Below are 15,126 nucleotides of genomic sequence, written 5' to 3' on the forward strand. Positions count from 1 at the left end.
TTTCAATTCTAACAAGTGGTACTTTGACAGTGGTTGTTCGAGGCATATGACAGGTGATAAACGTTGGTTTCAATCATTATCAGATAAAAAGGTAAGAGGCACGGTGACCTTTGGTGATGGTAAGAAAGCCAAGGTCTCAGGTGAAGGTACAGTTAAAGCTCCTAGTTTACCTGCTTTGCATAATGTTTTACTTGTTGAAAACCTTACTGCAAACCTTATGAGTATTAGTCAACTATGTGATGATTTTGGTAAGGTTATATTTGATGAAATTGAATGCATAGTGAGTACAAAAACTGGTGAAAAAGTCATTTGTGGACCAAGGTCTGATGATAATTGCTATTGTGCTATGGCTAATGGTTTGAATGTTTGCTACAGGGTTGAAAACAATATCACTAATCTATGGCATCGAAGATTAGGACACATGAATTTTAGAGATCTAATCAAAATTTCGAAGAAAGAATATGTAAGGGGGCTGCCCACATTAAGTGGAAAACAGGAAGGAGTCTGTGGTGATTGTCAAATAGGAAAGCAGACCAAAAGCTCACACAGTCCCACCAACTTCTCATCCACATCAAAACCATTGGAACTTATGCATATGGACTTGGTTGGTCCAATGCAAACTCTAAGTTTGGGAGGTAAAAAGTATATACTAGTTCTTGTGGATGATTTCACTCGCTTTACTTGGGTTGCTTTCTTGCATGATAAATGTGAAGCATTTAAATCTTTCTCTGTTTTGTGCATGAAAATTCAGAATGAAAAACATGATACCATCATTAGACTAAGGACGAATCATGGGACAGAATTTGAGAATCATTTCTTTTCTGAATTTTGTGATGAACATGGCATTACACATGAATTTTCTGCTCCTATCACACCTCACCAAAATGGGGTGGTTGAAAGGAAAAATAGAGTCTTGCTTGACATGAGTAGAGTGATGCTTAATTCTGCAAATTTGGCAAAACATTTTTGGGCTGAGGTAATATGTTCTGCTTGCTATACTGCTAACAGAGTGTATTTAAGACCAAAGTCAAAAGCAACTCCTTATGAACTTTGGAAAGGGAAAAAGCCTAATGTGAGTCATTTGAGAGTCTTTGGGAGTACATGTTACATATACAAAGATAGGGAACATCTAGCTAAATTTGACTCACGGAGTGACATTGGTATTTTTCTTGGTTACTCTCTAACTAGCAAGGCTTATAGGGTCTATAACACTCAAACTAAGGCTGTAATGGAGTCCATAAATGTTGTGATTAATGATTCTAATTTGGAGCAGGTCAGGCAGATAAAGGATGATGATGATCTTACTGAAATGCAAACAGAAAGTAGAAGTGATCAAGCTACTGCAGTGAATGATGCTTCAAGTATCCCAAACTCAGAAGACATTCATGACACATCATCTCAAACACTTAAAATTGGAGCTAAGCAAGTAAAAAGAGATCACAAGCCTGAAAACATCATTGGGAAGCTAAATGATAAAATGAGAACTCGAAGTCAAGATGTTGAAGAAATAAGCTACTTGTGTTATGTCTCTCAAATTGAGCCAAAAAATGTCAAAGAAGCCATAGTTAACAATGATTGGATCTTAGCCATTCAAGAAGAGTTAAACCAGTTCGAAAGGAATGATGTTTGGTACTTGGTTCCACGGCCCAAGGATGCAAATGTTATCGGTACCAAGTGGATTTTTAGAAACAAGACAGATGAGAAAGGGCATGTAATTCGCAATAAAGCTAGATTGGTTGCTCAAGGATACACTCAAGTGGAAGGTCTTGACTTTGACGAAACTTTTGCTCCCGTAGCAAGATTGGAATCAGTAAGAGTACTGCTAGCAATAGCATGCCATCTCAGGATCAAGTTGTACCAGATGGATGTCAAAAGTGCGTTTCTGAATGGGGTGTTGCAGGAAGAAGTTTATGTGGAACAGCCAGCTGGATTCAAAGATCATTTTCATCCTAATCATGTTTACCGACTGAAAAAAGCATTGTATGGTTTGAAACAGGCACCCCGGACTTGGTATGAGAGGTTGTCATCGTATCTGCTTCAAAATGGTTACACTAGAGGAGCAATTGACAAAACTATGTTTGTCAAGCGGGTTAAAAGTGATTTAGTTGTTGCTCAAGTTTATGTGGATGATATTGTGTTTGGTTCTACCTCCAATTTTCTAGTTTCTGAATTTACTAATATTATGAGTAATGAATTTGAAATGAGTATGTGTGGAGAGTTGAATTACTTTCTTGGTTTGCAGGTCCAACAACTTAAAGATGGCATGTTTCTCTCCCAAACAAAATATGCAAAGGATCTTGTCGCTAAGTTTGGTTTGGAAAGTGCCAAACCAGTAAGAAATCCTATGAGCACCACAGAGAAGCTTCACAAAGATCCTACTGGAGAACCAATTGATCAAACGTTGTATAGAAGCATGATAGGGAGTCTACTATACCTTACTGCTAGTCGTCCCGACATCTCCTTTAGTGTTGGTGTTTGTGCTCGATTTCAATCATGTCCTAAACAATCACATTTGACTGCTGTTAAAAGAATCATACGATATGTAAGTGGCACTTTAAGCTTTGGAATTCATTACTCATTTGCCTCAAATGTGGAAATTGTAGGATTTTCGGATGCAGATTGGGCTGGTAATATAGATGATAGAAAAAGCACTTCCGGCAGTTGTTTTTATCTTGGAAACAACTTAGTCGCGTGGCATAGTAAGAAACAAAATTGTGTCTCACTCTCCACCGCCGAGGCTGAATACATAGCTGTTGGCAGCTGCTGCACACAACTGTTATGGATGAAGCAGATGTTGTGTGACTATGGTATAGTGCAAGGTAAGTTGATAATTTTTTGCGATAACCAAAGTGCCATCAATATCTCAAAGAATCCTGTTGAGCACTCTCGCACAAAACACATTGATATAAGGCATCATTTTATTCGTGATCTTGTAGAAGATGATCTTCTTGCATTGGAATATATTCCCACTGATAAACAACTTGCTGATATCTTCACAAAACCACTGGATAATAATCGATATGAACATCTCAGACAATCCATTGGTGTGTGCGGCATTGCCTGACTGTGTAGTTTTCAAATTGCCAGTAATGCATGTCTTTCGTCTGCATATGTGTCTTTCTATATATACATATATATTTTTTTAATCCCTCTGTGCTGCTACGATTCTTTTGATCTCAGATTGGATTACTATTATGGTTTCACTGCTCCATTAGAAATAAGGTGGTATTTTGTCTATCGAGAACCTGACATTGCTCTTTCCTATTTTGTTTGTTTCAATTTCTCACTATCTCAAGTGTTTGTGGGGGTCCGAATTCATGTTCAATCATACCTTTCTGATTAGTGGGGCACTTACGCTAGTTTTTTTGTCCCCACTCTGGTTGACTATAAGCACTGAAAAAAAAAAAAAAAAAAAATGAAGTGAGTGCATGCAGTAGCAAGTTCAAAGTTGCCAGGCACACAACGAAGATATGTAAACGTCTCACCATTGTGACAACCGCTAGCAATAATGTGTCTCAAATAAATTATGCAAGGCACACAACGAAGATATGTAAATGTCTCACCGTTGTGACAACCGCTAGCAATAATGTGTCTCAAATAAATTATGCAAGGCACACAACGAAGATATGTAAACGTCTCACCGTTGTGACAACCGCTAGCAATAACGTGTCTCAAATAAACAATGCAACGCACACAACGAGGATATGCAAACGTCTAAACGTTGTGACAACTGATAGCATCTGTGTCAATTCTTAGTTTGGTACTCTCATTTCATTGCTTAAAGAGAAATTTACAATATGCTTAGAGTTTGGACAAAACAGTTGGTTTGTATGGGCTCTTTTGGTTTGTAAGGGGTGTTGACTATGGTTCCTTAATCCCACACTCTTGAGACACACTTACACTTCCTCACACAAGTTGTTTTAAATTCCCATACTCTGTCCTTGGTTTTCTAGTTCTTAAATTTCATCTTATCTCCTATGGTTTTAGTTAAACTAAATGGATTATCCTGTATGCTGTGCCTAAGAGGAACTAGTACTGCACTTTGGGATTGGCATTCTATTTTTTTATCTCATGCATATCTCTCTCTTTATCTACTTACTGGCAATTTGAACTATTATTTCTTGGCATGGCATACCTTCGCTATGTGATTTCTGATCCGCTGCATCCTAAACCCTAAACCTCAACCCTAAACCCTAAACCCTAAACCCTAAACCCTAAACCCTAAAACCCTAAAACCCTAAACCCTAAACCCTAAACCCCCTAAACCCTAAACCCTAAACCCTAAACCCTAAACCCTACACCCTAAACCCTAAACCCCTAAACCCCTAAACCCCTAAACCCCTAAACCCTAAACCCTAAACCCCCTAAACCCCCTAAACCCCCTAAACCCTAAACCCTAAACCCTAAACCCTAAACCCTAAACCCTAAACCCTAAACCCTAAACCCCTAAACCCCTAAACCCTTAAACCCTAAACCCTAAACCCTAAACCCTAAACCCTAAACCCTAAACCCTAAACCCCTAAACCCCTAAACCCCTAAACCCTAAACCCTAAACCCTAAACCCTCAACCCTAAACCCTAAACCCTAAACCCTCAACCCTCAACCCTCAACCCTAAACCCTCAACCCTAAACCCTAAACCCTAAACCCTCAACCCTCAACCCTCAACCCTCAACCCTAAACCCTAAACCCTCAACCCTAAACCCTAAACCCTAAACCCTCTAAACCCTAAACCCCCTAAACCCAAACCCTAAACCCCCTAAACCCAAAACCCTAAACCCTAAACCCTAAACCCTAAACCCTAAACCCTAAACCCCTAAACCCCTAAACCCTAAACCCCTAAACCCTAAACCCTAAACCCTAAACCCTAAACCCTACACCCTAAACCCTAAACCCTAAACCCCTAAACCCCTAAACCCTAAACCCTAAACCCTAAACCCTACACCCGAAACCCTAAACCCTAAAAGATGTCGAAGTCTTCGTCAGTGAGTGTGCTGTGTGTCAACAGAACAAATTCGAAACCATTTCATCACCAGGTCTTTTACAACCCTTACCAATTCCACAGCAAGTATGGCATGATGTGAGTATGGACTTTATAGTGGGACTGCCTAATTATCACGGAAAAACTGTTATTATGGTGGTTGTTGATAGATTAACCAAATATGCACACTTCATTGCACTCTCTCACCCTTACACTACTACTAGTGTTGCCCAAGTGTTCATTGACAATGTCTTAAAACTGCATGGGTTGCCTAGCTCTATTATGAGTGATAGAGATCTTATTTTTGTGAGTGCTTTTTGGAAGGAGCTCTTCAAATTGCAAGGGACAAAGCTATGCATGAGCCCTGGATATCATCCTCAGAGTGATGGCCAATCTGAGGTCATGAATAAATGTTTGGAGATTTACCTAAGATGCTTTGTGGGAAGGCAACCTTGAAAATGGGTTAAGTGGCTTCCCTGGGCTGAGTGGTGCTTTAACCCTCTTATCACACTTCAACCAAGACTTCCCCATTTGAACTGGTCTATGGATAGCCCCCCCCCCCCAACCACCACTTATGCAACCTTATGAAGTTGGCACTGCAAGGCTGGAATCAGTGGAGCAAAAACTCAGAGAAAGGGATAATGTTTTGTCTGTGCTCAAGAGTAATCTGGAAATGGCTCAAAATAGGAAGAAATTGCAGGCACATAAGAAGAGGACTGAGAGACACTTTGAGGTAGGAGATATGGTGTACTTAAGATCGGTACCTTACCAACTTCAGTCACTAGCTCCCCACAGTTACCATAAGTTACAACCTCGTTTCTTTGGGCCTTATAAGGTGCTGGAAAAAGTGGGAACCGTAGCCTACAAGCTCCAATTACCCCCAGAAACCAAGGTTCACTCAGTTTTCCATGTGAGTTGCCTTAAAAAGCAACTAGGGGACAATGTGATCCCAAGTCCCACACTACCAGTGAGCACTGAGGATGGTCTTCAATTGGTGGAACCTGTTGCAATTTTAAATCGCAGGATGTATAAGAAAGGGATGGTTGCTGGGGTACAACTCTTGGTGCAGTGGAAAGGACAAGATGATGTCGATGCTACTTGGGAGGATTATGAGGCATTTAAAGCTCGATTTCCAGAATTTGCAGTGTAATCTTGAGGACAAGATAAGTTTTGAAGGAGATAAGTTTTAAAGCTCTTTGATCTGACACTGACACCCACAAAACAAAACCCAAACACTGCCAAATGGCCCCAGATCTAACACTCTCCTCTCCTCTCCTCACTCCCCCATCCATCAAAGAGCAGCACCAGCGTCAAGACAGTGTCTATCTATTCTCTCTTAATCAAACAGAACATAGAGTCAGATCTGGGGTTTCATTGCAATTTGCATTTCCTTCTAGTTCTATTTTTAATAGTTGATTGTTATTGCCTACGTGGCTGCTCACATCAGTGTATCGGGCTATCATATAAAGCTCCACTTTCCATTCCAACGATATGAGGAATTAAAAATATACTTTTACAAAAACAAAATACTCGTCTTCTCCATTTCGCGATTCTCCATTGCTGCACCCTGCTTCTGTGGTTAAGGTTGAATAGGTTTCTGGAATTGGAACCTATCATTCATCTATATATGAGATCTACGAGGGACCAGAGGACAACTCACATTAGTAGCAACAAGGAAAGGATAGAGTGTATGGTCCTGACTCCCGAGTCCTCCATGTCCATATAGGAAATTTGGAATTCTTTAGCCCGAAATCTTAATACCCTCGACAACCAACGAGTCAGAGATACTAGATAAGGATTCCAAACGAAACTCTTTCTATTTCCTCCAACTATCGTTGACACCTGCAAGTGGACGTGGTGCAAGTGTCAACAAGATCGGGACAAGTGTCGATATGGCAGAGCTATTGCAGCCGTAGGCTCCTCTGAATAACTCCAAGACCACCCAACACCATTACCAGAAATCATAAGCTCCTTCAAAATTCAATTTCTGATTCAAACCCTTCAGAACACCAATCAGGAAGAACAAATTGGTTGAGATTGTTGTAATAGCCAAACAAAATAGTTATTAGTTACATAGGAAAATGATCGTAGGTCGAGCCAGACAAACAGTAGAAGCATGAGAATCAATATTGCATAATCAAGACACTTAAACAAAATATTGGAATCGTCTTTGATGCATAACCACACGGGAAACCCTATATAGCTGATAATCTTCCTAATCTGTATGCCGTTTGATTCGGCCCTCCCAGCTTACTTTAGCAAGTTTTCTCTGTTTTTGGACCTTGGGCAAGGGAAAAAAAAACACAGCACTCAAAGCGAAAAGACCTTATATCTCCCATTATCTGACCACGTACATCGAAATGGTTTAGGGTTTACAGCCAGAACAATAGCTAAATTGGCTTTAAGTTTTAACTACAAAATAAAGGATAAAATGAATAGTATTAGGATTGACTTTTTCGTGTAAAAATATGATTTTTTGTTAAAATAAACAGTACCGGAAGCTTTTCGTTAAAGTTTCCTATAATATAATTATATATATAGGAAGCCTTTAAGAAAAGAAAATGATCATCTCCGGATTCCTTCCACCAAATCAATCCAATCACCTAATCGGAGCCCTTGAAATTTGATCTAATGGTTAAAGTTATTATAACTTGTAAATGAATCCCCTATTTGTAACCGTTGAATCAAATTTCAAGAGTTCGAATTGATTGATTGAATAGATTTGGTGAAAGGGATATTTCCTTTAAGAAAAGGGATTTCCATTTTTTTTTAAATAGGGATTAATTATGAGGTTCACACCACATCAAACTTTAATGATCCGAACTGTGTATTTTTCAAGTTACATCTCATACATTATCCTTGCAAAATATTAGCTAAATCAGAAATATTTAAAACATCTAATTGGGTTCAAAAAAATTAACAAATACTTTGTTATATAAGAAACAATAAAATTTTATCTTGATAATTAAATAGCCAAATGGTTTCGGATTAAATTAAATTTTTGCAAGGATGATCTATGAATCAAAACTTACAAAATAGACGATTCGGATCGTTAAAGTTCAATGTGACGTGGGTCCCACACCTAATCCCCTTTTGTTTTTTTTTTAAATTGGGATCCCTTTGCATAAAGGGTTTGTGTGTGTGTGTGTGTCTAACCACATTTCACCAAACACATATACCATTTGTTTCATTCACATACAGCAACAGCATTCATCAATCACAGAGACCGGATTACACACCATTGAAATAACAGGTTACATAATCGGTTAGATCATTCCACCTATCACACAACACCAAACAGAAACGTAAGCAAAAACACAACATCAAATTAACACACGTGAAACAACTAATAATGCGCTTTATTGCTTACTCTTAGTCATTCCACGCAAATTCTCCTTTCCTCTCTCGTAAGCTTCTTCCCCTTCTATAATCAATTTCTGCATCTGAGCTAGATTGACCCATCTGATACTTTCTGCTCAATTTAGAAGACCCCATCTTTGAAAAAATGTCCTCTTCATTGGCCATGATGCGGATTCCAGGCGTACTTGATCGAGAGACATCACCAGACTGCCTCCATGATTTGTGATCTGAGTCATACAAGAAAGGAACATTACTATCTAAAATAAAAGAGGAACCAGAGGGGGAAGAGAGAGACTTCAAGTGAGATGAAACACTCATTCATCCCACAGAACTCTCGCCCTGATTACTTTTCTATGTCTGCCCTTGACTTTCTTCCATTTCAAAAGCACCCATGACAACAACAGGCGCTATTGGAAAAAAAAAAAAAAAAAAAAATATTGCAAAATGAATAGGGTAAATGCTAGTCCCCTCCAAAATCTCGATAAAGAAGCGTGAAAGGCACCAACAGCATAAATTCCAGTTCTTTTGGCGAAAATGAAATCAATCAATGAATAGGACTTATTTAGATGTACATGAATGAAGCTGAAAGAGATATACTAGAATCACACTTAAACGAGATTAATACTTCATCCGGTGCTTAGAAAACATGTATAGATTAGAGGCTTGTGATTAATTCAGGTTGAAAAAGCAGTACCAGCAGTCAAACAGTGACTTTTCTTAATTGAGAACTTTGTTTATTTAGTTGTTTACTTCATTACCTACTTGATTTTAAAACTAGAGAAAAATAGAGACATTTAAATAAAAGTTATAACAGTTCACCTTCGGATCCAGTACACGACATGAGCGAGTCACAACGTCCACCCTCATCAAGATCTGATTCAGATTTATGACTCTCCTGACTCTGCAAGTTTGTTTTTGTCTTATGTGCCTTTAGTCCTTCAATGACAGATGTCGGTTCCATACTTTCTTCTGTAGGTAATTTATGAGAGGGAAAAGGTGTCATGGTAAACGAGTCCTCCATCACATCAGAAATCTCCACATATTGTGTTGTAGTGATAATTTCATCAGCACTGAACCCAAAGGATGCTCTATACGCTTCTATTTCTTCCACATCTTGCTTGGGACTTCTATTGTGTCTGTTCTGACTTCCATTCCCACCAGTAGAGTAAACATCTGAATCCTTGGACACGCTTAACCTTCCAACAGTATGAGGTGGCGGATTATCCAGATAGAATTGTGCAAATGTAGCAGGACAAAAGAAATTTGAGTCTTGAGATGCCACAGAAGCTCCAGCTGTGTCATGCCCAAACATCCTGGCAGAACCACCCCTTGGATATGTACCATTTTGGGGAGAAGCTGACGGATCCCAATGTGGGGGGAAATCACGCTCAGGAAAAGATGATGATGAACAATCGTTTGATGCCCTTGAAATTGGTGATCTGAGACTACTAGCAGGACTTCCAGGATAGAGTGAATATGTTGAATGAAGATCATTTGCAGCAATGTAATTGGCCTTCTCAGCACTTTTAATGTCTGCAGAAGATGAGAGGAAACGAGCAAATGGCACATCTGGAGAAGATGGAGTAGTTAGGTGAGCCAACTCTGGTGGGGGAGTGAGAGGAGCAGTGGACGGCTCAGTTGTGAAGGTTGAGAAAACAGGAGGAGAGACAAGTTGTGTTTCGTTGGCATATGGCCCAGTGGCATACATGGTGGATGAAGGACCTCCAGGTGAGTTGGCAGACAAGAAACAACTAGGAGACTGCGCTGTTGAAGGAAGCGCCGAATTTGTAAATGATGCTGGAGAAGAAGGCGGAGCTAGAAGAGAAGGAGCCAGCGACGTTGTTTGGTTGGTCAGGCCAACTGTTTGAGGTCCATTTGGCTGATTTGCTGATGCATTGCCTTCAGGAATGCGAGTTGCAGGCACTATGCGCTTTCCTCCTTTCTGTGAGGCAAAGCAAGAAAATGCACCCCAACATCCTCCCCATCTCTTTCTCTGTAAAAATGCAAATGGGCATTATCAGTTAGATTTAAAATTGGTCTCAAATATAAAAAAACAAACTCAGAAACATTCTGGATGTTATGCATCCGTTCCATTTAACTACGCAAAGCAACCAACATCTAAATGCATAAGGAAAATCAAACTTTGTAAGGCCCTTTTTTGGGGATAATGCATCGGTATAGATTGTGATCCAAGCAACAAACTATGGGAGAAATTATTTCGAAATTGATGAATAACAACACTCAGTAATTGGAAGCACGCACTAGCATTATATGAGAGATAATGATAACCGCAGCTAGATAAAATTGGGTATGATGTTGTAACTGGAAAGTGATTGGCAAGCAAGAAACATGCACATCCTAACTTATATTTTACTAAAGCAGATCCGTCCACACAATGCAAATCAAGTCAAGTCATCCCCAGATCTGACACTGACACCCACAAAACAAAACCCAAACACTGCAAAATGGCCCCAGATCTAACACTCTCCTCTCCTCTCCTCACTCCCCCATCCATCAAAGAGCAGCACCAGCGTCAAGACAGTGTCTATCTATTCTCTCTTAATCAAACAGAACATAGAGTCTAGAGAGAGAAAGAGGTAATAGGGGAGAAAGAGAGAAGCATTACCAGCTCCTGCTGAGGGAATCTGTGCTGCTCGGACCCCATTAAAGCAGTGTGTGTTGTGCTTTTTCAACTACAAGCTCATTACTCTTGCGCGACTCCAGCACTCCTTGTGCCAGCTAATCAGGAGCAGCAGACGCCGCTGACTGCCACCAGGAACCACCGACCGCCCACCACCACCGCTTCTGTTTGTTTCACTCCCACTCTCACTCTCAAGTGACCAATATATTGTCTCTTTAAAATTGGATAAATATAAGGAAAAGATGAAGTCTCAAAGAAAAGGATGAAACAATCAATTAAGGATGCGATCCCGATGCCATTCCCATTCCCATTCGCATTCCCATTCCCAATTGTAAATGGAAAATGGGAAATGGAAGAAAAAGGGAGAATTGCAGTGCAGATCAAAGACAGGGAAAGACAAAAGCGAAAGGAAAGCAAAGATCCAAGTGAAGTGATAGGGAAATAGGGACGACTGAGACTGCCTGCGAGTCTTTTGACAATTCACACCTCTCATCTTCTGTTTTTCTCTTTTTTTTTTATATTTTATAATATGCTAACAAAATAAAAAGAAAAGAAAACCAAACGGTGCGTTCTAGTTTTTAGTTACGAGGGAAGAGGGATTAATAAGACAAGGAAGGAATTATACGACAAGAATGGCATGACGGAAAGAGAAAGACGCCACCAAAGTTAGACCTGCTGCTTAATATTATATGAACAGGATTGTGGGGATCCTAAGGATCCTCAAATTATATTTGTTTATCGTATATCGTGAAATTAAAAATTATTTTAAATATTTTAATTTAAAATTAAATATGAATAATACCTAACGAAAACTGATTGTACAATATACGATTTGAAGATCTCCGATATCCTCACAAAGAGTATCCGGAGAGGATTCTCGTTCTTTAGATAGGATTCCTAATTGATATTAATCCCATGTAATCTCGTGTAATCCCGTTAATCTCATGTAATTTCGTGTAATTAACATGTCTTCCTTTTTAAGTTAGGGTTGTAAACCTATAAATATTATGTTGTCTTGGGCCAATTTCAAAGATTTTTTATAATAAAAACGAATTACATACACCAACAATACAGCGAAATATGTCTTCACGACACTGCAATTTTTGCAATCGTCAATATATTTACATTAATTTGAACACACTTGTGACATCCCGTCCTGAAATTATTTAAAACGTACGTGTGAATTGTCAACTTTGCCCCTAGTTCGTTTCTTTGACATTATTGGTTGTTTTGTGTGTTGTGGCATGTGTTGGGCCACACACACACATGCACACTCACTGTCTCTCTCTGCCCTTTCTCTGTCTCTGTCTCTCATATCCCTCTCCCTTCCCGTTTACCTTAAACGTACGGACAAACACCAAACCCCTCAAACCTTAGCAGATCGAGGAAACTAAGGTCACTATCGAACTCGTGAGGTTGGGAGGAGCACGATTATACCATTTTCAGGTAAGAACTCTAACATTTTCACGTCGATTCGACAATGGCCGATTTGAGTACTGTTCATGCAAACCTTAATCTAGCATGTTTTTGGATTTTTGAAGCTCATAGGTGTCTTAGTGAGGTCCCAAGGAGCCTCGGAGTGCTTCGTTGGACGAATTTGGACGTCGGGATCGTCCTGTTCGAAGTTGGCCGGTTTTGGATAGTTTTCACAAGTAAGATCGCGTGAGTTTTAGCCCTTAAAACTTGTATGGATGTGTTCTACTAGTCCTAAGCTTTAATTTGGTGCAAGAAACGTGAAAAACGGTTGAGAAACGAACGAGAAAACACGGTTTACAGGTTTTCCAGTTTTCCGGCGCCGGCGACGGCACCGGAGATTGAACGGAGAAGGTGACGGAATATTCCGTCAAATTTGACGGAATATTCCGTCAAATTTGACGGAATATTCCTGACGCAGTTGACGGAATCCGTTAGAAATAACGGAATATTCCTCACGGCGCCAGTTGACGCCGTCCGTGTGCGCCGCACGTGCCTGCGCGTGGCCGGCGCGTGGGGGCGCGTGCGGCGGAGGAAAATTTTTCTAAAAAAATGGTTGTGATCCTGAGGTTGTGTAGAGCACGTTGGTATATTCATTTGTCCATTTTGAGCAATGTATGAGAAGCTTTACGAAAGTTAGGTTATGTGCTTTAAAGTTAACGTTTTTATAGTTATTTCGCATATAGGTGACACGTACCCCGAGGACGAGCATGCGCACTCGAGGCAGGGGGGCTACGACCCTTCCACTTATCAGTGAGTGGGCTTTTGTTTTCCGTATACACCTATATACAATTATTTTCCCAGAAATTGAGTAAAAAGGGGTTATTTGTCTTATGCCATGCATGTTATTATTATCGTTTATGCATAATTGCATGCATTAATAGTGGCATACATATACATATGCATATTGGGTGCTGTGGACGCACAGGTAAGTGCCAAGTAAGTGGTATTCATATTTACATTCAGCAGTAGTTTGAGATGCTTAGAGAGCTCATAACCTGCACCCCCCGTGTTAGTGCTCCCGCCCAGAGTAGGGCACAGTCCTTCACGTGATGTTCACCTCCCGCACCACACGCTCAGCTTGGATCCAAGTTAGGTGCACAGTCCTGTCGTACAGACCACTTTAGGTGGTTCCGACTCGTAGGTGACTCGCGATTATTCGCACAGCCTTCACGTGATCGTAGCACTAGAGCGTATATATATATTACACCCAGGCCTGTCGTACATACCACTTTAGGTGGTTCCGACTCGTGGGCAGGTTCAGTTATTGAGTTTGAGATTTGAGCTCTATACGCAGCCGTACAGGTCATGTTAGGTGACTCCGGCTGCCAGATTATATGTTATCGTCATGAGATATACCTGAGCACTTGCATTTCATTATGAGGTTTTGACATGGCATATCTTGAGCATGATTGGCATACCCTTGAGCATGTTTGGCATATCTATACATACGTATATATGTTATTTTTCTGGGAAGTATACAGGTTTTACGGCGAGGGGTTAGAAAGTATTTGACTAAATGGTTTTAGAAAAGATTTGTTTTTGCCCACTCACGCTTTTGTTTTGCGCCCCTCCAGGTTCTAGTTGCTTAGCGGTTTCGGTGGTTTCCCAGAGGGCTTTTCCGGCATTTCTGACAGATACTCACCAGCGTAGGGTCACCTTCGGGTGTACTTTTGTCGCAACCTTTCTTTTGGACTGCTGTAGTCTTGCTCTGAATTTGTACCTCACTTACGCTAGCACTTGTTTTAGTACTTTGTATGCTAGTTTTTAATTATTCGTACTTTTATATTACTATTTCTTTAGCTTCCACACGTGCACATGGTTACGTCACCTTCGTGTGACGGCCAGCACGCCCTGATCCCGGTCGGGGTGTGTCACACTCGTTGTAGTTTACTTGGGTGTGATTCCTATTGTCATTGGAATTTCTTCTATTTTTCATATTTCTTGTAATTGTTCTTTACTATTTTAATTTACGCTATTGACAAACGAAGAGTAAGAACTTGAAATACTGTGACATTAAAGAGAAAAACTCTAGTTTTACCAAAAAAAAAGAGAAAAACTCTAGCAATCAGAGCAAATATTTGTTATTTATTATTGTTCTTGACCTCTTGTTATACTTTTTTTTAATTTCTTTAATATCTGTAAAAATAAAATTAATAAAAAAAGACGAGAACGATGAAAGTGGTTGTTGAGTTGTGGCTGATTTCTTAAAGTCATGAAATAATAGGCCTTGGTTTAATCGGTGATTAGTCATCTGTCGTTGTTGATCCCGCCGTTGTCCGTTTTGTGTTTGGTTTATTAATGTTGCAGCTGATGCCGGGCGAATGCGATTATCAAGATTCACTCACGCTCACAGTTTCGTTTAGTTTTGAACAGGCAGACTCAGTTGTTAGTTGTTACCGTTAGGAATAGTACTACTGTAGTAGTATGAGTGTATGAGGCTCGCTATGGGCTGTGTGTGGCGGCTGAGATATTGATAAGACGATGAAGACAACTTATCCCACAACAATTAACATGATCCACCAAGACCATCCAAGGAGAAGAAGAGATTGAGTTCATGCCTTCATGGTTGCTAACTGGTTGAGTAACCATGTATAAGGATCTGAGGGAGGGAGATTTTGTTTGTTTATTTAATTTTTATATGATTTCTTTCTGATTAAGTCACTTCAAAAA

At 39.9% G+C, this 15,126-nt stretch overlaps 1 protein-coding gene across 1 annotated transcript; it reads right to left on the reverse strand.

Annotated features, from left to right (window-relative positions):
• Positions 1 to 8,139: 8,139 nt before the first annotated feature.
• LOC137711006 (uncharacterized protein At1g76660) lies at positions 8,140 to 11,458 on the reverse strand. The gene is made up of 3 exons (XM_068450194.1): positions 10,966 to 11,458; positions 9,159 to 10,332; positions 8,140 to 8,566 (listed from the first exon to the last, which is right to left on the reverse strand). The coding sequence occupies exons 1-3, from the start codon at positions 11,002 to 11,004 to the stop codon at positions 8,352 to 8,354; spliced, it is 1,428 nt and encodes a 475-aa protein (XP_068306295.1). The 5' UTR covers positions 11,005 to 11,458; the 3' UTR covers positions 8,140 to 8,351.
• Positions 11,459 to 15,126: the final 3,668 nt, after the last annotated feature.

This window comes from Pyrus communis, chromosome 12 (assembly GCF_963583255.1).
Source record: "Pyrus communis chromosome 12, drPyrComm1.1, whole genome shotgun sequence".
Taxonomy (NCBI): Eukaryota; Viridiplantae; Streptophyta; class Magnoliopsida; order Rosales; family Rosaceae; genus Pyrus; species Pyrus communis.